This window comes from Staurois parvus, unplaced genomic scaffold, assembly GCF_062004578.1.
Source record: "Staurois parvus isolate SC_StPar_1 unplaced genomic scaffold, SC_StPar_1.0 ptg001316l, whole genome shotgun sequence".
NCBI classification, from domain to species: Eukaryota; Metazoa; Chordata; class Amphibia; order Anura; family Ranidae; genus Staurois; species Staurois parvus.
In genome coordinates this window covers 1,293,093-1,318,941 of record NW_028319112.1, presented here as the reverse complement: position 1 = coordinate 1,318,941, position 25,849 = coordinate 1,293,093, and the positions used below count along the sequence as shown (strand labels likewise).

The following is a 25,849-nucleotide window of genomic DNA, read 5'->3' as shown; positions in this document are numbered from 1 at the left end:
GCTGAATGAAAGTGTCAGAAACATTCCAACTTCACTTAACTACCTGCCGACCGCAGATAGCCGAATGACGGCTGCACTGCGGCCGGCCAGTTCCGAGTGGACGTCATATGACGTCCTCCCAGAACACGCACCCGGCGATCTCCGTGATCGCGGTGTCCTACGGACACAGCTGATCACGTGATGTGGTAAAAGGCCAATCACAGCGGCCTTTTACCACGTGATCAGCGGTGTCCAATGACACGCTGATCAGAGGGAAATGCAAGTGCCGGTTCTCGGCTGCACTTTCCTCACGCTGTCAAATCGTGAGGAAAGTACTGCCGAGAACCGGCAGTTGTCAGAGCGGGGATCGGCACCGATCATCAGGGCACTGATGATCAGTGCCCTGATGATCGGTGGCCAGCAGTGCCACCCGCAAGGTGCACCCACCTGTGCCCAGCAGTGCACCCACCTGTGCCCAGCAGTGCACCCACCTGTGCCACCCACCAGTGCGGTCAGTCAGTGCCGTCTATCAGTACCCATCATCAGTGCCGCCTATCCGTGCCGCCTATCCGTGCCGCCTCATTAGTACTGCCTATCAGTGCCCTTTAGTGCTGCCCATCAGTGCTGCCTCATCAACGCACATCAGTGAAGGAGAAAAAATACCTGTTTGAAAAATTTTATAATAGAAACAAAGAAATTTTTTTTTTTTTCAAATTTTTTGCTTTTTTTTTTTTTATTTATAGCGCAAAAAGTAAAGCGCCCAGTGGCGATTAAATACCACCAAAAGAAAGCTCTATTTGTGAGAAAAAAAGGATTAAAATTTCATGTGGGTACAATGTTGCATGACCGCGCAATTGTCAAAGTGCGGCAGTGCTGAAAGCTGAAAATTGGCCTGGTAAATAAGGGGGTATAAGTGCCTGGTAGGCAAGTGGTTAAATGACACAGACGCAAAAGTTGCCCTTCTTTGACAATGGTTGAACAGGGCTACCAGGTTATTGCTCTTATACTTTTTACATTAGTTTGGGATGCTTGTGAGATCATCCAGAATTCACTCGTATGCTACCGACCTGCTTAAAGCGGATTCACACTTCCATAGACATTTATGCAGAGAGAGAATCAGTTCTAAAGCAAACAAATGTCATCTACACTGGCCTTAATGAAGTTAAAGGCATTGCTGACCTCTCTTCCTGAAAACACTAGTTGCCTGGCTTTAGTACTCCGAGGTCCTCACTTGGAACACATATGCAAAGAATAGTGAAGACAACAGCTCGGCATAACATAGCATTTATAGAAGGAAATTATCAATGGCAGTCCTGTATTTATAACATGACAGGTTCACTTCAAGTCTTCATTTCAGATTTTATGAGATTTTCTATTGCCAGCCACTTTGTAATGTTGTCTTTAGGAATTATTAAAGAGGTTATTCACTTGACTTGCTTAACTGTGGAAACACTGTATTCAGACCCCTTCACTGGCTACACCACTGAAATGAAGACAATCTATACAGTATATAAAACAAATTAATTCTTCAGCTGTTACCTGCACAAGTGAGTCTAAGATCAATGTGGCAACAGACTTCTCTTCATTGTCCTGCTCGAAAAGCAGCTCCACAACAGAATCCCTAAGAAAAGAAAGTTCACACAACTGTGAATGCATAAACACACAATAAATACAAAGGATTAGAAACAATGTTGGGTATTTGCTGCTATTCTGCTATATTTTAGGGTAAAAATGACCAAAAACAGTGTATATTATTTAGTCTGTGTGAAAGCTATACCATCTATAAACTATGGGATATATATATGAAAACTGATCAATTTAAACCCTAAAATGCCAGACGCTGGTATGGCAATGATCAGGCCGCTAGTATGGGATATGGTGGTGATCAGGATGTTAGCATGAGATATGGCAGTGACTGGACACAGCTATCACATGGTAAAACACCATGTGATCAAGATGCGGATATGGTGTATGGCGGAGATCAGGGTGCTGGTATGGCAAATCGTGGTGATTAGAGAGTGCTAGCATGGCGGTGATCAGGGCGCTGGTAAGGGGTATGGCGGTGATCAGGGTGCTTGTACAGGGTATGGCGGTGATCAGGGCATTGGTATGGTGTATGATGGTGTTTTTGTGCACATTGGGATAGGTGACAGGGCTGGCTACATTGTTTATTGTCCCTACACTGGGGCAGTGATCAGGGACTGGTTGGCACAGCAGTCTGAGTGTACAAGCAGCCTGACAGGTTGCTGTACACTCACAGGCCGCCGATGCATGCTGATATACAGGTATGTTAGCCTGTATCTGCAAAGCTAAGGTTAAAATAAATAAATACAATTAAAAAAAAAAAAAAAACCTATTGTGGAATTAAAAAAAAAAAAAAAAAAAAAAAAATCACCTTGGCTTTCACTGGCTCCAGGAAGCACAGGTGACATCACTGTACCTCTTGGAAAAAGCTGGGGTATTCCCATAAGAATGAACTCCAGCCCATTGCAAGGGCACATTCTCACAGGAATATGATGCCCAGGTTACCTGGGGGACAGTCGTAAAACATGGTGACATCTCCCTCATTTTCCAGACATGACGGAAGCAGGAGCTTTTACAATAGCTTTATGTACAGTATGAAAGTCCTTTGTATGCAATTTGACTTTGGGAGACGGAGGTCTTTAATTGGAGTAGACCATTTTTATTCTGGTCTATGTTGGTGTTGATGATTTTCCCTTATTTCCTGTCTGGTGAAAATTTAGTCACCAGAATAAAAGGGGAATAGAAATCGGGAGTGCCCGGCAGAAGTAAAAAAAAATCCCAAAAAACTAAAATACAGAAGTTTTATTTCTTGAGCAGAGATTCAGCTGTGGTAAATAAATTTAACCGAACCTGATTGCTCCTTTGACGTGCAAAATCTTTTGTCCATCTAGTGGGTAATCAACATCAGGGGGTGGAGCAGGGCGCTGAAAAACATCCAACAAGCAATTAGGAAAACACTTTCAATAATCATGAATAAAAAGCACACATTACAGGTCCTACCTCTGAGCTGCCATCGATGTTAAACTTGGCGGCCTGGATTTTGAGCCCCCTCTGCAGGTCACTTACAAAGCAAACACGCACTGCAGCGAGAGAGATTAAATCACAATTGTAAAAATATACTACATTATTGGAATGTGCTGTGTTCTAATACTGATGACCCTCCATCTGTATGTTTCATTTAGTAATCCTTTTTAGTTCCGTACTGAGAACTTTGGTCTGGTAGTGTACATGGAGATAGGGAAACCCAAATGCTTCAATACACAGGCGGATAGGCCTCTAGTTGCAATGCATGGTTACAAAGCCATTTGCAAAATGCCAAGAACTAGGGAACAAATAAGTATCACAATAGGGGAAAAAAAAAAAAAAAAAACTAAATGGTTTTCATAGATCAAGTAGGACCAAGTCTACCCAAACACATGAAGATCCCCCCATGGGGCAGAACACGATAAATGAATGGATTCCCCCCCATCCACGCTGTTTCTCCAGTTCCAGCTATTGTATTCTGAGAGCCGCTGCTCCCATGGCTGTCAGATTACCCACACAGTGACTGCATCTTTTTGGCTGTAGTCACTGTTCAGCTGAGAATTTTCTGCCCAGCTTCTCCAATTCTCAGATTAACATTTGTCGAGCTGGGTGGTGCCGAAAGGGTCATCCACAGTGGTCTGTTAGTATCTTTCAATTCCGGCTGCAAGCTATTGCTTTTACTTCATGATAAGCAATCTATATAAGCAAAGATGAATCAGAATTCCAACACAAAATCCAAAACCTTGTTTTGACATGTGTCCACACATGACTGGAGAACAAGGATGTATGGTGTAGAAGGCAAGAGGAATAATCTTCTTTCAGGAACCAGGTAATGGATGTGGGTAGTAGCTTCCCCTCTGCATTACCAAATGGAGGGGACCCAAGCAGATAAGATGTTCCAATTACATTGCTTAAAGCAGCCTTTCTCAGATGTCTTAACACAGAGGAAGCCTTGAAATAACTTTCCAGTCTCAAGGAACCCGTGCTAAAAATTATTATACCTACAAGTCATGGATACATTAGTGTGATGGGCAGTGGGAAGAATGCTCCTTATACTTGTGGTCATTGGGAAGAATTACCCCTTACAGATCGCTAAAAAGACAAACAGTGTCAGTGGGAACTTAACCGAAAGGCAGAAACTGCTCATTGCTCAAGGAATCCCTAAGCAATCTCTGGAGGAACCCTGGTTGAGAAACCCCGGCTTAAAACATAACATTACCTTTAATGTCCTCCACTATTTCTTCCGGTACACTGCCTGGAAAAATAAAGCATAAGGACTTGGTCAATAACACAAAACATTTTCAAAAAGGCCAAGTTATCTTATGAAATGAAAATGATCTTACTCATTACAGATGGGAGGCTCTGCTCCTTGGCTGTCCCTGTGTCTGCTGTGCATTGCTCCAACAGCTGTGATTCCAGCTCTCTGTCCAAAAAAAGAAAGCTATGACTTTAGATATACTTAAAGCATAGGAACAGGTGGCAAACTTTAGAAATATCACTGCCTTGCTCACATCTCTGATCCATGAACATAAACTGTACAGATATGACAAAATTAACGGTAGCTTGGACAAAATGACATACATAGCTGTCCCTGTACTGACACATCACTGGGGAATGTTAAAGTAGAACTAAAGGCAAAACAATTGTTTTAGTTTTGGATGGAGTGGGATTAAAACACTTGTCAGTTTTCATTACTGTCTGTGTCCCCATTAGGGAGATTTACCCTATTTGTCTTGTTTACAATTATCATCGAAAGTAAAAGAAAATCCCACATTTTGGGTTGTCCCCAGAAAAGTAATAGAGGAGAAATATTCCAATGGGGACACTAGTTCTGATGACCTGGGGGTCCCCAAGAAATTCCCTCAATGTACAGGGATTTCTTCCCACTTCCAGTTTTGGCTATGGGAGAGGAAGTGAAGGAAAATCCGCCCAGATGTGAAAAGATGGCAAAAAAAAAGAAAAAGAAAGTGTACAGGGGGTAATAACTGTCCCTTACTCTACCCAAAATTAAAAAAAAAAAAAAAAAAAAAAAGGTTTGCCTATAGCTCTACTTTAGCCATTTAAAATTCACTATTTCAGACCAAAGACACCTACCACTTCCTCCCTGTTCCTAAAGTTCAAAATATTAAGTCTTCCCATCAGCTTGGAGAGCCACCAGAATTGCATCAAGTCTTAAAAAAAGAGGTGTGTGCTTGACACAGGTTGCTATGGAGACATTTTCAGATTTCAGCAAGTGACGTAGGTGATGCCGGAGACGCAATTCCGGTGGCCCTCTATTCAGCAGCGTTTGCGGTGGAAGACTGTCACACTAGCGTTACAAGGTTGACCCGCTTCCCATCAGCTGTGCAGTTGGCTTTCCCTTCTGATTGGCCAACAGGACGTAATGCTTGGATATTTGCACGTACCACTCTACAGCTTGCCTGCAGACCGGTATTTTCTTTTATGTAAATGGCTGCTACTATATTGAGTAGTGATATACTACTCAGAGTCCTTTTCCTATTTTACCTGATATTCTTTTGTTTTCGCATCTACAATTTCACTCAATTGTATATTACTAGCTGCACTATAATATTTAAAGTAACCTAGGGACCTTAGATACAGTAGATGAGCTACTATAGCATTTTCTAGTATGACTGAATGCAAACTGATTGGAAAGTTTAAGTTCTCACGTTACAAAATGTTGGTAAATCTAAGGCTGATTGTACAGAGATTGTACGGTGAGATTTTAATGTGTATGTTAAGTCTTAAGGATAGGTATGAGTAGCCTTTATCAAACATTCATACCATTTGTGTATGAAAATCTATAAATTCCACATTTCATAGATTTTTTTTTTTTCCCCCTCACCTGAGTAACACGGCATAAAGTCTTAACATTACAATGACTGAACACGTACTTGTGAATGGCTTTTCCACCCAGAGGAAGAGCTCCCCAGCAGCTGAGAATTGGAATACCTTCATATACCTTTTACATGTTAAGAAAATAAAATAATAATAATGATATACAACACATTTAACCAATTCCAGTCCGGACACTTTCACCCCCTTCCTGTCCAGGCCAATTTTTAGCTTTCAGCGCTATCACACTTTGAATGACAATTTCACGGTCATGCAACACTGTACCCATATGAATTATTTATTTTGGTGGTAATTATTCACCACTGGGATTTTTATTTTTTTTGCTATATAAATGAAAAAGTTCAAACATTTAAAAAAAAAAAAAAAAAAAAAAAAAAAAAAAAAAGGTTCTCATAAAATTTTGTAAATAAATAATATTTATTCATAAATCTTGGCCAAAATGTATTCAGCTATCTTTTTTTTTCTTCCATAAAGTTTATTAGGAAAAGTACAAAACATAGCATACAGTTAGCACAAAAGGGTAGAAGGGGAAGGGGAATGTAGGGTATGCATAGAAGGCAATTAACATAAGCCATACAGGAGAGGGAGATCATATGTGATAACAGACAATCCTCTCAAGCCAAACAGAATAAAAAAAACAGAGTTGGAAATACGCGGTTAAGTGGTAACAAACAGCCACAACAAAAATGCAGGCAGGTAATACTCAAGCACCACAATAAGGCATCCAGGAGTCTCAGAACAGGGAAGTTCAAGCATGTGTACCTCCGTATGACAATCTGAAGAAGGGGACAAATGCAAGGAACACTAGAGGGTATTGCGGTGGGGGTTGCAGGACCCGGATACCAGTGTGCGGGAGAATGCCGATGTAAAACCGCAGTCACATTTGAAGCTGTTTCTGCATGGGCGAGAGTGTGCATCTCCAAAGGACATTGTGAGATATAAAAGGAGAGGAGAGAAAAAGAGAGAGAGAGAAGAGGGAGGGAAAAAAAAAAAAAATAAGGGGGGAGAGGATCATAAGGGAAAAGATGGAACAATGGAACAAGGGAAGAGGTAAAGTGAACAGGCATAACACCGGCGCGCAGGCACCAGAGCTCAGACAAATGTGAGCAGGCCCTGAGCGGGTATACATGTCGGACAGTCGGGTGTATTGCACTAAAGGGTGTCACGTTTCAAACTGCCAAAAAGAGGAGAGGGGGATGTCAGGATATCCAAAAAAACAGGTGAGGAGGTAAGGAAGGGATACAGTTGGGAAGTGGTCGATACAAGATCAGGTGGAATGGCCCATGAGGGAACAATATTCAGAGGTAGTTTGGAAGTGGGTCCAGCAGGCCCAAGTGTGGGAAAATTTGGTTGGGGTATCAAGTGCTAAAGCAACCAGCTCTTCCATCTCTGCCACTTTTTCCAAGTGTGTGAACCAATCTTGTATAGAAGGAGGGTGGGTGGAACCCCATAGTACAGGTAGACAGTTTAGCCGCGTTGATCATATGCATGGCCAGAGATTTAATCAGCTATCTTTTTAGTACAAAAATAAATAACCCAAAATTAGTTTATAACCAAAAATTATAATTTTTCAAAAATATTTTTTACATTTCTATTTTATTTTTTTAGATTTTTTTTTTTTTTTTAACATAACATACTGTCACCCTATCAGTACAGTGTCACCATAGTGACACTGTACTACTTCTTGGGGGGGTGATGTATTTTTTTTTACAGATTGCTTTTACACCCATAAAGGCTGTAAAAGCAATCATTTCTCCCTGGCTGCATTCTTGCAGCCACTGAGAAATACTGTGAGAGCTGTGATTGGTCACAGCTTGTCACATGGTACAAGGCTGTTGTGAATAGCCTTGTACCATGTGACCTCTGTGATCATTCACAGATTTCACTAGTTGTAAGCAATGATGTCAGAAGTGACATCTTGCTTACTACTATTCATGTGATCACTGATTGGCTAATCAGTGATCACATGATCAGGACCTCACACAGAGGTCCCGTACAGGGATCTGTGTTCCGCTGTGTGCTCCAGACACAGCGGGCACCGGATCACAGTGCCGTGAGCTCCCAGGGAGTGCGCACAGGCAGGGAAGCGGGAGGACATTTATAAACAGCCACCTGCTCCCGTCCGGCCATTTATGTACATGGTCCGGATGGGAAATGGTTAAAGGACAAGTGCACTTGAAAACAAACTGCATTTATTTTTTCTGTCCCCTATGCCTGGCCTAACCCAACCCATCCTAACTCTCCACAGATGCATACTTACCTCAATCCAACAACTGCAGTTCTGCTGTTTGTTTAGCAGTGCAAGTCTTCACCATCCTGGCTGCGCTTGTGCATTAGTGCCTCACAAGCTACTACGGGGATGTGTTCCAAGGCCAGAGATAATCGAAGATGGCTCTATAGAAATCTATGGGAGACAAAAATGTGCAGGAGTGGAATTTCAGCTGCAAACTCAAGATATGTATGCATCTTTGGAAGAGGAGGGGGAAAAAAAAAAAAAAAAAAAAAAAAAAAAAGACAAATGCACTTTATTTTTATGAGAACTTATCCTTTAATGTCAAGCCATATTTTTCTTTTTTTTTTATGGTTTTGGGTTGAGAAAGAGGAAAATTAGAACCCCTGTCAGGATCTTATGCTATTTGGGGTACCATTAAAGTCATTGTCCATCGCTACCTGTCCTGTTGACAACCTTTTATCAAGCAGGACATGGGGGAAATTCTAGGACAATATTTGTTTCTTAGCAAATTAATGGAATAATCTGAGAGACATCCATTTCAGTCGGAATCCCTGTTGCAGATTTTCCCTTACTTCCAGTTTGGTGAAACCACTGTCGGTGAAACAGAAAGTAAGGGAAACATTTTTCTGAGTCGCGGTTAACAGTAAAAACCATACAAGGGGTTATAATCTGTCCCCCACTATCAAAAAAATGGGTTGCAACTTGACATATATATTAAGACACACTGTACCACCCCTAATTTCCAATGGGAGCAGACAGAAGATGTTAAGATTAACTCCAGACAAACTTTATTTGTAAATTTTGGCTACAACTGGAAAGGTTTAAAACCAGTTTTTTTGTTGCTGTCCGCAATTACTTTGATTTCCCCTTCATTTCCAGTCTCAATGACACAATGGAAAGTGAAGGATAATTTCCCTAGAGGGTTTATGTACCCTAGTTAAAAAAAAAAAAAACCCAAAAAACAAACACTCAGCTTCAATAGCCAAAGTTGCTTATAGTCTACAAGCACTGTGACACACACACACACACCTATCCCTGAAGGAAAACCCTTCTCCTTACCACACACACACACACACCTATCCCTGAAGGAAAACCCTTCTCCTTACCACACACACACACACCTATCCCTGAAGGAAAACCCTTCTCCTTACCACACACACACACACACACACACACACACACACACACCTGAAGGAAAACCCTTCTCCTTACCCTAATGATAATATAATAGAAAAGGATACAGGAAGGACAAGGCTTTCTGCATAACCACAATCCAGCACCATGGCAGAGTTGATGCCAAGTGTGAGAAGGGACATCAGGTGACCAGGAGCAAATAAGACAGACGGAACCTGTGAAGACAAAACATAGAACATGATTACCTGACCCACTCTAAAGTCTGCTACAATATGAAGGCTTGGCCCCTATTGTAGCACACGTAAACAGAATCCTGCCATAAACAAGTACTTCATCTTCTTCTAATTCAAAAAGATACTGCTAGTTGACATTAGGTCAAATTGGCTTTAATGTATATATCTGTATGGCTTTGGTAGGAACAATATGCTGTGTGCTTCTCTAAAACATGGACTAATGAGAAGGATTCCATATACTCTATAAAAAGTTACTGCATATTGTAAATCATGCTGCTGCTTTATAAAAATATTGGAATTGAAGAAATAACAAAACAGCCACCTTCAATTTTTTATTTCACGGACTTAAAACTTACAATGTTGATCTGTCCTCTCTTGCATATTCTCACTGGCTAGTAAAGCTGTCCATCATTTGGACTGGGAAGGGACAGGAAACCAACACTGTCAGAGTCATGTAAGGTATTTGTTGGAACTGCTTGGTGGCTACATTGTAATGCTGAATCCTGTTCAATGCCTTTGTGATACTAATAGGTTTACTTTAAGTTCTGAAAATTCATACAGGAAAGACAACTTAAAGCAGAGCATTTGCTTTGAATCTAAGAAAATTTAGGATCCAGGTGCCCGGAATGTCAGGGCATAAGGAATTTGACAGCCCCATATATTCAACAAAGACATTCCAATTCAGCAAAAAGACATTTCCATATAGCAAAAAGACAGCCCAATCCAGCAGAGATCTCCCCAAATACTCAGTAAAGAGACAGCCCCCATATAGAAAAGAGACAGCCCCATCCAGCAGAGAGACATCCTAAAAACATCAACTCAGCTCAGGTATTGAAATTGTGCAGCAGCAATGTAGCACCTACACATTCAATGGGCAGGCAGGTCCACAAAAGCTCCCCCTTTCACCGCCAATGACCAACTAAGCTCTGATCCCCGCTCAGTGTTGCAAGATGCAGCCCTTCACTCGGTTTGACTGAACTGCGCTTCACCACCAGTCACATGTCCCTGATGCCCCACCCACTTGATGCTGCCATCCAAGCAAAGGAAACTGCAGCAGAGTTGGCAGCTCGGGACACCAAAAGCGCAGTTAGGGAGTGACAGACAGGCTGATGCTCAGACTGAGCGCACAGCACACTGAAGTCAGGACAGCGGGTGTAGAACACTGAATGGGCTCACAAAACCCCAGGCACCAGGATGCAATTTCTAGTCATGGCAAGCTGGCACCTGGATTTTGTCAAGCCTTAACAAAGCAAACAAACTGCGAACAGGCAGGCTTTTTTTTTGCAAAAGAGACATGCTATGTCTTTTCTGCAATTAAATGTACCTGCCTGTTCACAGTCTTCTTTGGAATGTACACCGAGCTGCGCCTGGGATGCTCTGCGTATATTCTTGGAACACCTTGATGCTGGAATTAACTTCATTGTGCATACGTACGTGGTAGTTACATCATTTTGGTCAGTGCAGGCAACTGAAGAGCCTGAACCCAGAAGATGACATGGTGAAGATATTGGTGCTAGTGAGGAAGGGAGGGGATGTGAGATGTTACGCTTTAAGGCTTCTGGGTTTTTTTTATGGAAAATCTTCTGATTTTGTTAAAATTGATAACATGCACATTACAGAACAAGTCAATTTGTGACCTTTTCCAAAAGAATGAAACTTCTTTAGTCTACAATCATCTGTCCACAGGAACATCTTCTGTAATTGCCAAAATAAAATTACACATTTTGTGTCCATTGCAGCACAAATTCACTACCTCAAAGTACTTGAAGAGAACCCGGGTAAGAGTTTCCCTAAAATGAGAGGGAGAAAGTACAGATTCTATTATCACAACGCGGCGGTCCCGGGGATTCACCAGAAGGTGCCTGGAAAGTAAAACAGAAGGATATAAGTGGATGTGTAAGCTAGTGGAGCTCATTGGAATAGCATTGTCTACTTCAGTGATTTCTAGCATCCAGGGGCACCAGTCAGGTATGTTATCTAAATAATTACATTGGTCTAAGCTGAATCAATGTATAGTGCCAAGCATAAATGAGTAACCTCAACAGATTTGTCAGAAAACCTTTACTTTCCTTTCAGAATCAACATTTTCTATGGGACACGATACTACAAAATACTCCCACAAATGCGGGCCATTGATTGCAAACAAGATTTGGTCATTTGCATACATAAAAAAGTATTTTTCCTAACAAATTAATTTAAGGCCATGTTGCAAAAATGAAATGAATACACCCCAATGGAAGTCTTTGGAGCAAAGCTAAATTTTGGACAATAAAATCCTAATTAACAAGAATTCAACTACAGGTGAGTCTAATTATTCATTAAACAGGTGTGTTGATTATAAAAGGGTGTTAAAGATAACCCCTTCCCATTTCATGCTGTCAGCAATGGTACCACATGGAAGGGCAATGCCTCAAGGCCAGAGAAAGAATAATTTTCTTACACGAAGGGTGAAGGCTACAAGAAGATCAGCAAAACTTTACTAATCAGTCAGAATACTATAGCAAACATAATACAAAAATTTTACAAAGATGGAACTGCAACCATCTCACAGAGACATTCAGGCTATTCACGGAAGTCAACACCTTGACAAGAGCATCTTCTGATAAGAAGGGTTGAAGAAAATCGCCATGCAAGTTCACTGCAGTTAGCTAAAGAAGTAGAAAGCCAAACTGGGATGATTGTTTTCTGTGACACAATACGGCATACATTGCAGAGGCATGCATGGGTGTCGACCACGAAGGAAGCCTCTCATAACGCCCATGCACAAAAAAGATTGCCTAGAATTTGCCAGTGCCCATGCTGAAAAAGAAGACTACTGGCACTATGTACTCTGGAGTGATGAGACCAAGATAAGGGTTTTTGGAACTGATGGCTTCAAAACTGTATGGTGTCACAAAGGTGAGGCATACAAAGAAAAATGCATGTTGCCTACAGTGAAACATGGTGCTGGCAGTGTCCTCCTGTGGGGTTGCATGAGTGCTGCTGGTGTTGGGGAGCTGCATTTCATTGATGGTATCATAAATTTACAGATGTACTGCTCTATATTGAAAGAGAAGATGACATATCACTCCGTGTCCTTGGTCGTTGTACACTTTTCCAACATGACAATGATCCAAAACACACATCTAAGGCCACTGTTGCTTTTCTGAAGAAGAACAGGGTGAACATGATTCAGTGGCCAAGTATGTCTCCTGATCTGAACCCAATCGAACACCTATGGGGAATTCTGAAGAGACAAGTTGAACATCACTCTCCATCCAGCATCCAGGCTCTAAAAGAGGACGTTATTGAAAAATGGAAAAAGATAGGTGTTGCAATATGTCAACTTGTTCATTCCATGTCTAGAAGACTTGGTGCTGTCCTTACAAATCATGGAGGTCATACAAAATACTAGATATAGTAGTTTTTGTTGTGGGGTGTATTCATTTTTGCATAAACTAATTTGCGTAAAACTGAAGATTTTGTAATCTAAGTCATATTGTAAAAAACTTTCATGTAATGAGCTAAACAAATGCTCTATAAAACTCGTTTTTTTTTAAATTTTGTTAATCGTTTGTGTTCATTGAGATATGGATTCAAATCTTACTTTTCAAAGGGGGTGTACTCATTTATGCTGAGCACTGTAGCTGTATATAAAATATTCATACCTGGAATTCAAAGTTAAACAATTTTAAACTATGTAATAATGACTACAGAGCTGCATCAATTTTTTATTTTTTTTTGTACATCTGGCCGGAGTTCATGTTTAAGTGCAAGTTAACTTAAAACGCACTGGCAGAATCTGTTGCCATCTTAAAACCATAATGAAAATCTAAACTTAAAACCTGACATGGCATTCTGATATTACCTTTTTCAGTGATTAGGTCACATTAGGTTGTATATACACAAAACCAGATGACTCGTGGTCAAACATCCAAAACAAACACTTACCTGAAATAGAGCATGTGAATAAATTCTATGAGATACGAATAGAGCTCTTCTGTGTTGATGTTGTACTGGACAACTTTGATTGGCTGCAATAAATAAAGGGGATTTCAACTTTAGTAAACACCTTATAACAAAAGGAATGCTGTAAGGCACTGCTGACTTTTTTATTTTTTAATTTTGGAAAAGTTGAAATTTTCCTAACATTTTAGCTGCATACATCTCTAATGTTTATCTTCACCATGAAATGTTCCATTCTAGGATCTCTCCAACAAATACCACATAGAAGCTCACAATTAATGCCTGAAATATTTTTTTAAGAAGCAAAAAACCTGTCCAATTATTTTGGTGAATTGATTTCTACATGCAAAATATTTGCTGACCTTCTGCAAATGCTAGTTAACTGCTAGTTAAGCATGCAGCAAGTGACATTGAAAGGACAGGGCTTCTAATGTTCCTACAACTTCCAATTCAACATTGTAAAAACAACTGAAGCCACCTATTTAGCATGACAGCTAAAACACTAGAATTTTTAAAGACAGGTTTCCCTTGAAGTGTATGAATAGCCAAAACGTTTAAGGTTTGGATAGTGTTAAAACCCCAGTCATTTTTTTTCTGTCTCTTTCCCATTGGGGAAATTGCTCTTCACTTCCTTTCCAAGATATGCAACAGGAAGTGAAAGAAATCTCTAAAAATTGATGGAAGTTCCCTTCTTAGATATACTGTATGTCACTGGGACTGGTGCTCACCTAAGAAAAGTTACCCTCTTGTTCTGGCAACAACCTCATATTTGGACTGTCAGTGACAATGGCCACCAGAACAGAGAGGGCGAATCTCTCCAGTGGGGACAAAGGAAGCAAAGGAACACTTTTAGCTATGCATACACTTTAAAGTGTTACTAAACCCATGGACCCTGCATGTACTATATCCGGTCTTTTACAGTAAACAAAACATGGAAATGCAATTATTTTAGTAAATATAAACTGCTAAATATCTTTTCTCATCAGAAGTTAGAGCAGTCTTGTGACTTCTATTAGTGTACGGCCAAGCACTGGTTAATCTTTCATTCTTCTCTGACTGTCCTATGAGGCTGCATAACCCCTGATCCTCTGTCCAGACAGTGCTAATTGGCACTGTGCCGATCACACGCACCCTCCCAAAAAAACACTTATAGCAATACACACCAAACAGAGCATGTACAGACTTGCCACTGCTGCTCTGAACTATGGCAAAATTGATTGAGGACAGTTAAAGTGTTACTAAGCCTAGGACACTGTATTCACTATATCTGGTCTCCCACAGAACATGGAAATGCAATTATTTTAGTAAATATAAACTGCTAAGTACCATTTCTCATCAGCAGTTAGAGCAATCTTGTGAATTTTATCAGTTTCCAGCAAAGCACTGGTTAAAGCTTGCAGGAGGCATTTTTTATTCTCCCCTATGAGGCTGCAGGACCCCTAACCCTCTGTCTGGACAGTGTTGATGGCACTGTGCTAATCACAAGCACTCTCCCAGGAAAAAAAAAAAAAAGCTCTCTAGCAATACACACCAAACTGAGCATGTGCAGCTTGTCCCCAAACCTTTGTTCAATCAGGACATATATTGGGGACAGTAGAGGAAAGGGAGGATCAAATAAGAAGGGATCAAACATCCTTTTTACATAATGCAGAGGATTAACCCCTTAAGTTCCACAGCGAGTACAAGCAGCATGCTTTACTGCATATACAGACTGATTTTACTGTTGTGGGTTTTGTAACACTTTAGCAACTCCACAAGGACCTATGGAAGGTTTTACCCGATGTACGACCTAGCACGGTTTTGCTATTCAGCACTGTGCTATTTTAACTGGCAATTGCTCGGTCATGCAACACTGTACCCAAATGAAATTTATATATTTTTTTCACACAAATAGAGCTTTCTTTTGGTGATATTTGATCACTACAGTGTTTTTTTTTTTTTAATTTATATAAACAAAAGAAGACCGAAAATTGTGGAGAAAAAAAACAATATTTTCTACTGTTATAAAACATCCAATTAAAAACATTTTAAAAATCATATTTCCTCATAAATTTTAGGCCAAAATGTATTCTGCCAATCTCAATATCTTTATTTTAATTGGTTTGTCTGAAAGTTACAGCGTCTACAAACTATGGTATATATACTGGAATTTACACAGCTATGATGCTCTACTCGCAATGGCGGTGATCAATGACTTCTAGTGGTACTGCGATAGTGTGGCAAACAATCTGGCACTAGCAGACACTGGCTGGGAGGTACACTAACTGACATCAATAGTGACACTAATACTGTACACGGTCACTGTACTAATGACACTGCCTGGAAAGGGGTTAACATCTAGGATGATCAAGGGGTTAATTGTGTGCCCAGAAATGTGCAATGTGTGTTATGCAGTAAATACTGCCTTTACTTTACTATATGGCTGTTTTTTCTTTTTGCTCCCTACTTTGCAGGGAGCAAACAAAAACAGCCAGATCACTGTTCCCTGTACCGAGTTTTGTGTTTTGTAAACATAGAACTGTGTGTGTGATTGGCTGATCAGCTAGCTTCGGCCAAAATCATAGGCAGAAATCAGCTGTGTCCAATCACAGCACAAGTCGGCAGGGGGCGCACATGTGCACGCCTACAGACCCAGAAGAAGGCAGGCACCTATGTATACATGACTGTGCCTGCCAGTGCTGCCCCACCACAGTAAATGTACTGTGGCAGGGAAGCAAGATGATAAATAATACAGTATTACTGCTGATCCTTTCAGCTTGCTGAGTTGACATTGACAGCAACAGCACACTAATGGGTTCAGTTCTGTATTCCCCCTCCTAACAGCAAGATCACAGTGATAGACTGACAGCACTATGCAAATGAATAGAGGTCTGACAGGTTAAAGTGCTGCTCCTCCTCCCCCAGTCAGAGTCCTGCTGTGCAGAGGATTACAGGCAGCTAATACAAATAAAAATACTTTTTTTTAATTTAGCTATGTGATCCAACTGCTCCGGCTCCTGTGTCAGAGAGCGGCTGCTGAAGATAGGAGGAGGGAGCACAGACAACCGACGGGCAATGGGACTCTATGGGTGATGTCTAGGCTCTAGGACTTCACAGCGATAATTGAGAGGTCCCTTCCAAAAAAAAGGCACCCGGAGCTGCTGGATCACTGGATTTAAAAAAAATGGTATTTTCACTGCTTCTTTTTTTTTTTTTTTCTTTTTACAGGCTGTGCAGAAGGGGGGGGGGGCAACGTTTTTAAGATGAATTATTAGCCTTTACAGACACTTTAATGAATGTGTAACTTCACTTTTTGCATATATAAAACTTGATTTTTTTTCTTTGCATTTGCCTGCAAGTTACTGAATTTACATGTAAAAAAAAGTTGATATCTGTAAAATGAAGGGTGCAGACTAGAAGACTTCTTCTTCTGTCTACAACACCCAATGAATCAGTGATCTGGAAGAAGCATGCAGCCACAATAGTCATAAAATCCTCAACTCCTGTCCTCCATGAAGACAGGATCCACGTAATGGCCTTGACAAAAGCACATTAAAAAAAAAAAAAAAAAAGTCTGTTATGCTTCAGCATTTTTGTCCTCACATGTTCATTTTAATTGCTTCCCATCCGCCCATAGACTATGGACAGTGGACAGGAAGCTGTGCCAAATGCAGGCTACTGTACCTGTATGTCAGCCTCAGGGGTGTGGAAAAAAACTACTTGTCCAGGGACTAAATCGATGCTCCAATCTACTTGTCCTGATTAAAAAAAAAAAATCAATTTTAACCAAAACCATATTTAAAATCGGAGGTGATTTTAGGAATGTCTGGGACTTTATGGCGACTTAAATATTTAATTTTTTTAACATTGCACTGTATATCTCCTCCCCTCCCTGTCTCCAGCACAGCACCCGGGGACTAGCAGGGAGGAGAGAGACCTTGCAGTGTAGTGAGCACTGATTGGGTGCTCCTCAGGGAATAATGTCCGGCTTACCCTTTATCCCTTTTGCTGCCAGAGCCGTTTTTGTGGTTTTTTTTGCACATATTTAAAAAATCATTTTCGGCTTGAAGATTACATGCACACTGTGGGCAGTGCATGTCTAACACCGTGGGCTGTGTGGAAGCACTCGGGTGGCAGCGCTGCCGGCCAAATGCTTCCACCTGACAGGGCTAAAAGCTGAAAAATACCACAATACAAATTCAACATCCCTGAGCCCTCATAAGGGGCTCACAAAGCAGGCACCCAGGACCCTGGCAATCCCAGTGTCACACGGATCATGTGACCGCTGTGTTCAGGTGTTCAACCAAGTGGTTGCTGTATCCAATCACATACTAAACAATAGAAACTGAAAGTAAAGATTGGTGCTCTCTGCTCTCGCTGTGAGAGCAGAGAGAACCGATGCTGCAACCTGTGAGTGTACAGCAGCCTGTCACAGTGCACTCACAGACTGCAGTGCCAGCCACCCCAGTGTCCTGATCACTTCCCTAGTACAAATAAAAAATTATGCCAGCACTTGTCACCTGTCCCAGTGCTCACAAAAACACCACCATACACTATACTAATGTCCTGAACACTGTCATACACCATACCAGTGGCAGATCACTGACATATGCCATACCAACACCCTGATCTCTACCATACGCCGTAACGGCATCCTGATCACCGCCATACCCCATAACGGCATCCTGATCACTGCCATACCCTGTAACGGCATCCTGATCACTGCCATACCCTGTAACGGCATCCTGATCACTGCCATACCCTGTAACGGCATCCTGATCACTGCCATACCCTGTAACGGCATCCTGATCACTGCCATACCCTGTAACGGCATCCTGATCACCGCCATACCCTGTAACGGCATCCTGATCACCGCCATACCCTGTAACGGCATCCTGATCACCGCCATACACCACACCAGCATTCTGAACACCCCATATGCCAAACCAGCATCCCAATCACTGCCATACCCCATACCAGGGTCCTGATTACTACCATACCTCATACCAGAGCTCTGATCACCACCATACCCCATACCAGAGTCTTGATCACTGCCATACCTCATACCAGTATCCTGCTCACTGCCATACCCCATGCCAACGTCTGGTTCACCTCCATACCAGCATACGGATCACCGCTATACCTCATACCAACATCTTGATCACTGGAAAACCCCATAACAGCGTTCAACATTTTAGGGTGTCAACAGATCAATTTTCAGACATATATCCCATAGTTTGTAGACTCTAAAACTTTCACTAAAAGATACACTGTTTTGGATTATTTTTATCCAAAAAATGTAGCAGAATACAATTTGGCCTACATTTATGAAGAAAGATTATTTATTTGCAAAATGTTATAACATAATGAAGCAAAAAAAAAAAAAAAAAACCCCAGTGGTCATACTGCCAAAAGAATGCTCCGTTTCAAAAAAATTATAAAAATTACACATGGTTACAGTGTTGCGTGATTAATTGTCACTGCACTGATAGTGCCTGATCCTGGGCTGAAAGAGGGTGAAGGAGTCTGGTGTTATCCTACGTGTCGATGCACACTACGTTAGGCTATTAGCATTTTTTGAGCTTCAGTGTCTAGGAGCAGAAAAAAAAAAAATAGTTTTTGTAGATTTTTTGTAGCATTTATTCAGCAGAAAAAAAAAAGATAAACGCTCCTAAATGCTGCTAAAATGCACATAAATGTTTTTTTCTAGCTTTTTTTCTTTTTTCCTCTACATGTACTGTTAAAACACTAATACTCCTAAATGCGATTTAAACCGCTATTACCAGTGGTTTTTATCCAGCGTTTTTTGAGCTTAAAAAAAACAAAAACCGCTAGTGTGCATGGAGCCGTCAAAGCTGCCCTGTGCAGTGTGCTACAGAGTTGGACAACTGACCTCACAGAGCTTGCCACAGTCCAGGCCTCTGTAAGTCTGGCTTCATAAAGTGTTGCCAAAACAAGGCGGCTTTTACCGCATTAGCATGTACATCTTAGAAATATTTTTTTTAAATTGTTTAATAGTTATGCAGCCTAAATGTTTAATAAGAGAAAAAAATAAATAAACCTTCAGCTGTGCTTTAAAGAGAATTAACAGAGCATCCCATAAATAAAAAATAACTACATATCAATAAAAGCCACAATAGACTTTTTCCAGCTCCTCTCGTTTGGCTACCTTGGCAAGGCCAGGTTTTCGAATTTCGCTCCGTATAATGCATCTTGGTCCTGTTTCACCTGCAAATCCACATCTGAAAAAAAGAATTAATAATGACATGAAATTCTCAAGCTTAATCACTTAACGTGAACCTAATAACAGACATTCTGCCATGATTATATATACTGTATATAACCCAAGAACAAAAATTGTAATATATTGCAGCTTATCAGTCGTTGGATGTGCTAGCTGCATTAGATTTCTTTTTTTTTTTTTTTCAGGCTAAGTACATTTTCTGCAAGTTCAAAAAATACCAGTTGATTTTGCCAAAAATGCAGTGTAAGTCTACATTCGCACAGGCATATGGGGGCGACTGTCTGCGAGAATCAGTAAATTCTGTACCAATGCTGTGGCAGTATTAACACTGCCCGTAGAAACTCTATGCGACCGGTAACAGCTGTCAGTGGTGGCTGTCAAGTGTGTACTCTGTACAAGTTGAGGCTGACACAGTCACTCTGAATGTAACTGCTCATCTGAGTGGTTACACGCACACAGAGCCTCCAACCAACTGCAGACACAAACCGTGTGCATCCAGGGTCAGCATTTCTCTGGAGTCTTGGCCACAGACAAATGGGCCGCAGATAATCCGCCAGTTTGTATGGCCCATAGCATAGAGTGTTACAGTGTCCATCAGCAGCATTTAGCTGCATCTAAATGCAGCAAACTATATGCCCCCATGCTCCCCTGTGAATGTAGCTTTAAGGTCATTTCCTGTGAGCTTAAACACTAATTCCACCTTTAACACCAAGTTACAGCCATATTTAGGGTGTAAAATGTTTGCAAGGAGCTTTAAAATGATTCAATTAAAAGTGAATAAAGAAAGGAAATATACCATTAAATCAGAACTTTACCCATAATATCTTGATGAAAATTAATGTTCTTTAGCAAGGAACATACATTCCATATTAATAATTATCCTACCAAAATTAGTGTGCTGTACATTGCTTCCAGCATTGTTCCTGTGTCTTCTTGCTGAAGGCCGCCATTTTGTTGAAGTCCAAAACCCCTGGGCAGCAGATTGGCCACTAATGGCTGTGATTTTCAGCACAATGCCAAAAAATAGAGAGCAACTAAGCATGTGCAGAGCAGGGTGAGAGTGTAGCTTCCCCCCCCCCTTATACTTACCTGAGCCCATTATCGATCCAGCAATGTCCATGGGAGCCTCTGCTGTCCCAGAACCCTCTCTCCTCACAGGCTCACACAGCAGCGGAAGCTATTGGCTCCTGCTGCTGTCATTCACAGCCAGTGAGCCAATGAGAAGAGTGGGGGGCAGGTTCAAGCCGTGCTCAGTGTGTGAATGGACACTTGGCACACACTCGGCAAGGGGAAGGAGTTAGGACACAAAAAGAAGAGGTTCGGGGCTGCTCTGTGCAAAACTATTATACAGAGCAGGTAAGTATAACATGTTTGTTTTTTTGGGGTATTTTTTCGTTTTTTCGTTTTTAATTTAACCTTTAGAATCACTTTAAAGTGACTGTAAACCTTCACCTTGTAAAACAAGGCTGTCAGCAGAAGTCTGATCATTGAAGGAGAGCAAGCTGAATTTCCAGCACAGCTACAGAACTGACCACACTGTGCTCAGAAAGCAGAGGGACTGGCAGGAACACAAGAAGCAATACAAAGAGAACAGGATACTTCATACAAATTCATAGTACTGCAACAGGAATATGAAATGCTGCATTTACATATTCTTTAATTTTCTGACTAAAGTTCCACTTGAATAAATCTAATTGACCAGACAACTCTGGTTTAATAGGCTAACAGAAAAGCAGAAAAGTTGAATCTCAATCTGATGGAACACTATTCCATTTTCCACATGAAAAGTCTCTTCAACACGATTGCCCAGCAGCTTTTGAAATTTGAACAGAATGAGTGGATTGTATGTTCACAGGTTTGGCTATATGGAAAAATATATATTGGCCCCTACAGCCCTGCCCTAGTCAGGCAACCCAGCTAATAGGCCCCATGCACCCCAATGACTGTTTCCATGTCTTCCCAGCTGTAATGCACCATGCACCCCAATAAAAGATGCCACGTATCCCTAATGACAGGCTCCAGTTACATCAATGAACGTTTTCACATCCCCTACTGGCAGGCTCTATACACTCTAATGATTTATCCCATCTACCCTCTCCTGACAGCTCCAATGTACTCAATAACAGAACCCATGTAAACCCAGCTGGCAGATGCTATACACCCCAATGACAGATGCCATGCACCCCAATGACAGACGCCATGAACCCCCAACTGGCAGACACCATACACCCCAATGACAGAGCCCATGGACCCCCCCCCCACCTTGCAGACCCAATGGACCCCATCGACAGATTCCATGGACCCCCATCTGGCAGACCCAATAGACCCCAATGACAGATCCTATGTATCCTCATTGACAGGTTCTATGTCTCAGACAGATCGCATGGAACCCAATGACAGGCCCCCAGGGACACCAATGATAGATTTCACATCCCTTACTGGCAGGCCCTATACAGCTCCAATGTACCCAATAACAAAACCCATGTTTCACCAGCTGCCAAACACCCCAATGACAGACCCCATGAATCCCCAGCTGGCAGACACCATAAACTCCAATGAAATATCCCATGAACCCCCGGCTGGTGGACCCCATGGACAGATCCTGTGTATCCCCATTGACAGTTTCTATGTCTTAGACAGATCCCATGGACACCAATGACAGATTCCATGGACCCCTGGCTGGTGGACCTTATGGACAGATCTCATGGAGCTGGCAGACACAATGGGCCCCAATGACAGATCCCATGTATCCCCATTGACAGTTTCTATGTCTCAGACAAACCCCAATGACAGATACCATGGACCCCCATTGACTGTTTCTATGTCTCAGACAGACCCAAATGACAGATCCCATGGACTTCCAGCTGGTGGACACCAATGATAGATCCATTGGCAGTTTCTATGTCTCAGACAGATCCCATGGACCGCAATGATAGATCCCATGGACTCCTGGCTGGTGGAACCTTTGGACAGATCTTGTGTATCCCCATTGACAGTTTCTATGTCTCAGGCAGACCCCATGGATCCCAATGAGAAATCCCATGGACTCCAATGACAGATCCCATGAACCCCCAGCTGGCAGACACAATGTACCCCAATAACAGATCTCAGGTACATCAATGAAACATTTCACATCACCCACTGGCAGGTCCTATACACTCTAAAGATATATCCCATGTACACAAAAACAGACCCCATGTACCCCTATGGCAGATACTATACACCCCAATGACAGGCCCATGTACCCCTAGCTGGCAGATACTATACACCCCAGTGACAGGCCCATGTACCCCTGCTGGCAGATACTATACACCCCAATGACAGGCCCATGTACCCCCAGCTGGCAGATACTATACACCATAATGACAGGCCCATGTACCCCCAGCTGGCAGATACTATACACCCCAATGACAGGCCCATGTACCCCCAGCTGGCAGATACTATACACCCCAATGACAGGCCCATGTACCCCCAGCTGGCAGATACTATACACCCTAATGACAGGCCCATGTACCCCCAGCTGGCAGATACTATACACCCCAATGACAGGCCCATGTACCCCCAGCTGGCAGATACTATACACCCCAATGACAGGCCCATGTACCCCCAGCTGGCAGATACTATACACCATAATGACAGGCCCATGTACCCCCAGCCGGCAGATACTATACACCCCAATGACAGGCCCATGTACCCCCAGCTGGCAGATACTATACACCCTAATGACAGGCCCATGTACCCCGATGGCAGATACTATACACCCTAATGACAGGCCCATGTACCCCAATGACAGATACTATACACCCTAATGACAGGCCCATGTACCCCAATGGCAGATACTATACACCCTAATGACAGGCCCATGTACCCCCAGCTGGCAGATACTATACACCCCAATGACAGGCCCATGTACCCCAATGGCAGATACTATACACCCTAATGACAGGCCCATGTACCCCCAGCTGGCAGATACTATACACCCCAATGACAGGCCCATGTACCCCTAGCTGGCAGATACTATACACCCCAGTGACAGGCCCATGTACCCCTATGGCAGATACTATACACCCCAATGACAGGCCCATGTACCCCTAGCTGGCAGATACTATACACCCCAGTGACAGGCCCATGTACCCCTGCTGGCAGATACTATACACCCCAATGACAGGCCCATGTACCCCCAGCTGGCAGATACTATACACCATAATGACAGGCCCATGTACCCCCAGCTGGCAGATACTATACACCCCAATGACAGGCCCATGTACCCCCAGCTGGCAGATACTATACACCCCAATGACAGGCCCATGTACCCCCAGCTGGCAGATACTATACACCCCAATGACAGGCCCATGTACCCCCAGCTGGCAGATACTATACACCATAATGATAGGCCCATGTACCCCCAGCCGGCAGATACTATACACCCCAATGACAGGCCCATGTACCCCCAGCTGGCAGATACTATACACCCTAATGACAGGCCCATGTACCCCAATGACAGATACTATACACCCCAATGACAGGCCCATGTACCCCAATGACAGATACTATACACCCTAATGACAGGCCCATGTACCCCAATGACAGATACTATACACCCTAATGACAGGCCCATGTACCCCAATGGCAGATACTATACACCCCAATGACAGGCCCATGTACCCCCAGCTGGCAGATACTATACACCCCAATGACAGGCCCATGTACCCCAATGGCAGATACTATACACCCCAATGACAGGCCCATGTACCCCCAGCTGGCAGATACTATACACCCCAATGACAGGCCCATGTACCCCCAGCTGGCAGATACTATACACCCCAATGACAGGCCCATGTACCCCTAGCTGGCAGACACTATACACCCCAGTGACAGGCCCATGTACCCCAATGGCAGATACTATACACCCCAGTGACAGGCCCATGTACCCCAATGGCAGATACTATACACCCTAATGACAGGCCCATGTACCCCCAGCTGGCAGATACTATACACCCCAATGACAGGCCCATGTACCCCAATGACAGGCTCAGCACATGACCGGACACTCACTTAGTGAATGCCTCTCCCAGGTCTATGACCACCGCGGTCTTCTCGCCCCCGCTCCCCAGCCCTTCGTACAGCGGCATCTCCTCCTCCTGGGTCCGGCCTGCTGCTGTGCATTGACTGGGGAGGATCCGGAGATACAAGAGGTCCTTATAGGAATACAGGCTGTTCTCAGAAATGCCTGTCCGGAAATCATTTCCTCTTCTGCATTGAACGGTATTTAAAGTAAATGTTATTGTATAGACATATATTGTCAAGTAATGGAGAGCGGTGAAGCGCTGGCTGTTAGGCTTAGGTAATATTTCTATACAGGCATTATGTAAGATCTCCTTCTATTGACCTTCCAAGCAGCAAAGCGCACTGGGACTTGTAGTTCACAATGGATTTCTACATCGTGTCATTCTGAATTGTGTGTTACCAGCTTGAAGTGAAAGCCCAGCTCCAGACAAAACTCTGTGTTAGTTTTGGATAGATTAGGGTCAAATGTCAGGTTTTATTGCTATGAAGAGGCTCACTCACTTCTTGTTCCAGTGACAACATTGCCACCCAGGCAGAAATGAGGGAGAAATACACAATAGAAAGCTGATGGGGGCGTTGATTCACCTGGATCTGCTAAATCACTATTCTAGAATAGATAATTGATCTACTAAAGGATTATATCAGTCTATGTGTCCCTTAGTGATTTGTATACGTGCCACCAGACAGGAAGTGAGGGGAAATCTCCCCGACGGGATACAAAGAGAAGTGACCAATGTCCCCTAAATGATGAAACACCCAAATGACATGGGTCTAAGCCAGCCATTCTCAACAAGGGTTCCATGGAACCATAGGGGTTCCTCCAGAGATTGCTGGAGGCTCCTTGAGCTGTGGATGTTTAACCTCCCATCTGACTGTCTGCTCAGCTCCAGGGTCAACTCCAGCACCATGACACCAATTTCCTTCTTTGCTGTCTATACAGTGGGTTTTCTTCTGACTGACCACCAATGTAATGGGCATTCTTCCCTCTGACCTCCAATGTAATGGGTGTTCTTCCCTCTGACCTCCAACGTAAGGAACATTCTTCCCTCTGACCTCCAATGTAATGGGTGTTCTTCCCTCTGACCTCCAATGTAAGGAACATTCTTCCCTCTGAGCTCCAACGTAAGGGGC

The 25,849-nt window shown here is 42.6% G+C and overlaps 1 protein-coding gene across 1 annotated transcript in view; it reads right to left on the bottom strand.

Moving 5' to 3' along the window:
• The window catches only part of ACTR10 (actin related protein 10), a 28,356-nt gene extending 3,491 nt beyond the window's left edge, over window positions 1–24,865 (bottom strand). Inside the window, exons 1-11 of the mRNA XM_089661124.1 lie at window positions 24,707–24,865; window positions 19,577–19,649; window positions 13,414–13,496; window positions 11,237–11,345; window positions 9,358–9,465; window positions 5,922–5,989; window positions 4,371–4,450; window positions 4,247–4,282; window positions 3,004–3,083; window positions 2,854–2,927; window positions 1,519–1,600 (exon numbers count right to left, since the gene is read on the bottom strand). Of these exons, the coding sequence (XP_089517250.1) occupies window positions 1,519–1,600; window positions 2,854–2,927; window positions 3,004–3,083; window positions 4,247–4,282; window positions 4,371–4,450; window positions 5,922–5,989; window positions 9,358–9,465; window positions 11,237–11,345; window positions 13,414–13,496; window positions 19,577–19,649; window positions 24,707–24,783 (870 nt within the window). The 5' untranslated portion in view covers window positions 24,784–24,865. The remainder of the gene's footprint in view (window positions 1–1,518; window positions 1,601–2,853; window positions 2,928–3,003; window positions 3,084–4,246; window positions 4,283–4,370; window positions 4,451–5,921; window positions 5,990–9,357; window positions 9,466–11,236; window positions 11,346–13,413; window positions 13,497–19,576; window positions 19,650–24,706) is intronic.
• Between the last annotated feature and the right edge of the window lie 984 nt (window positions 24,866–25,849).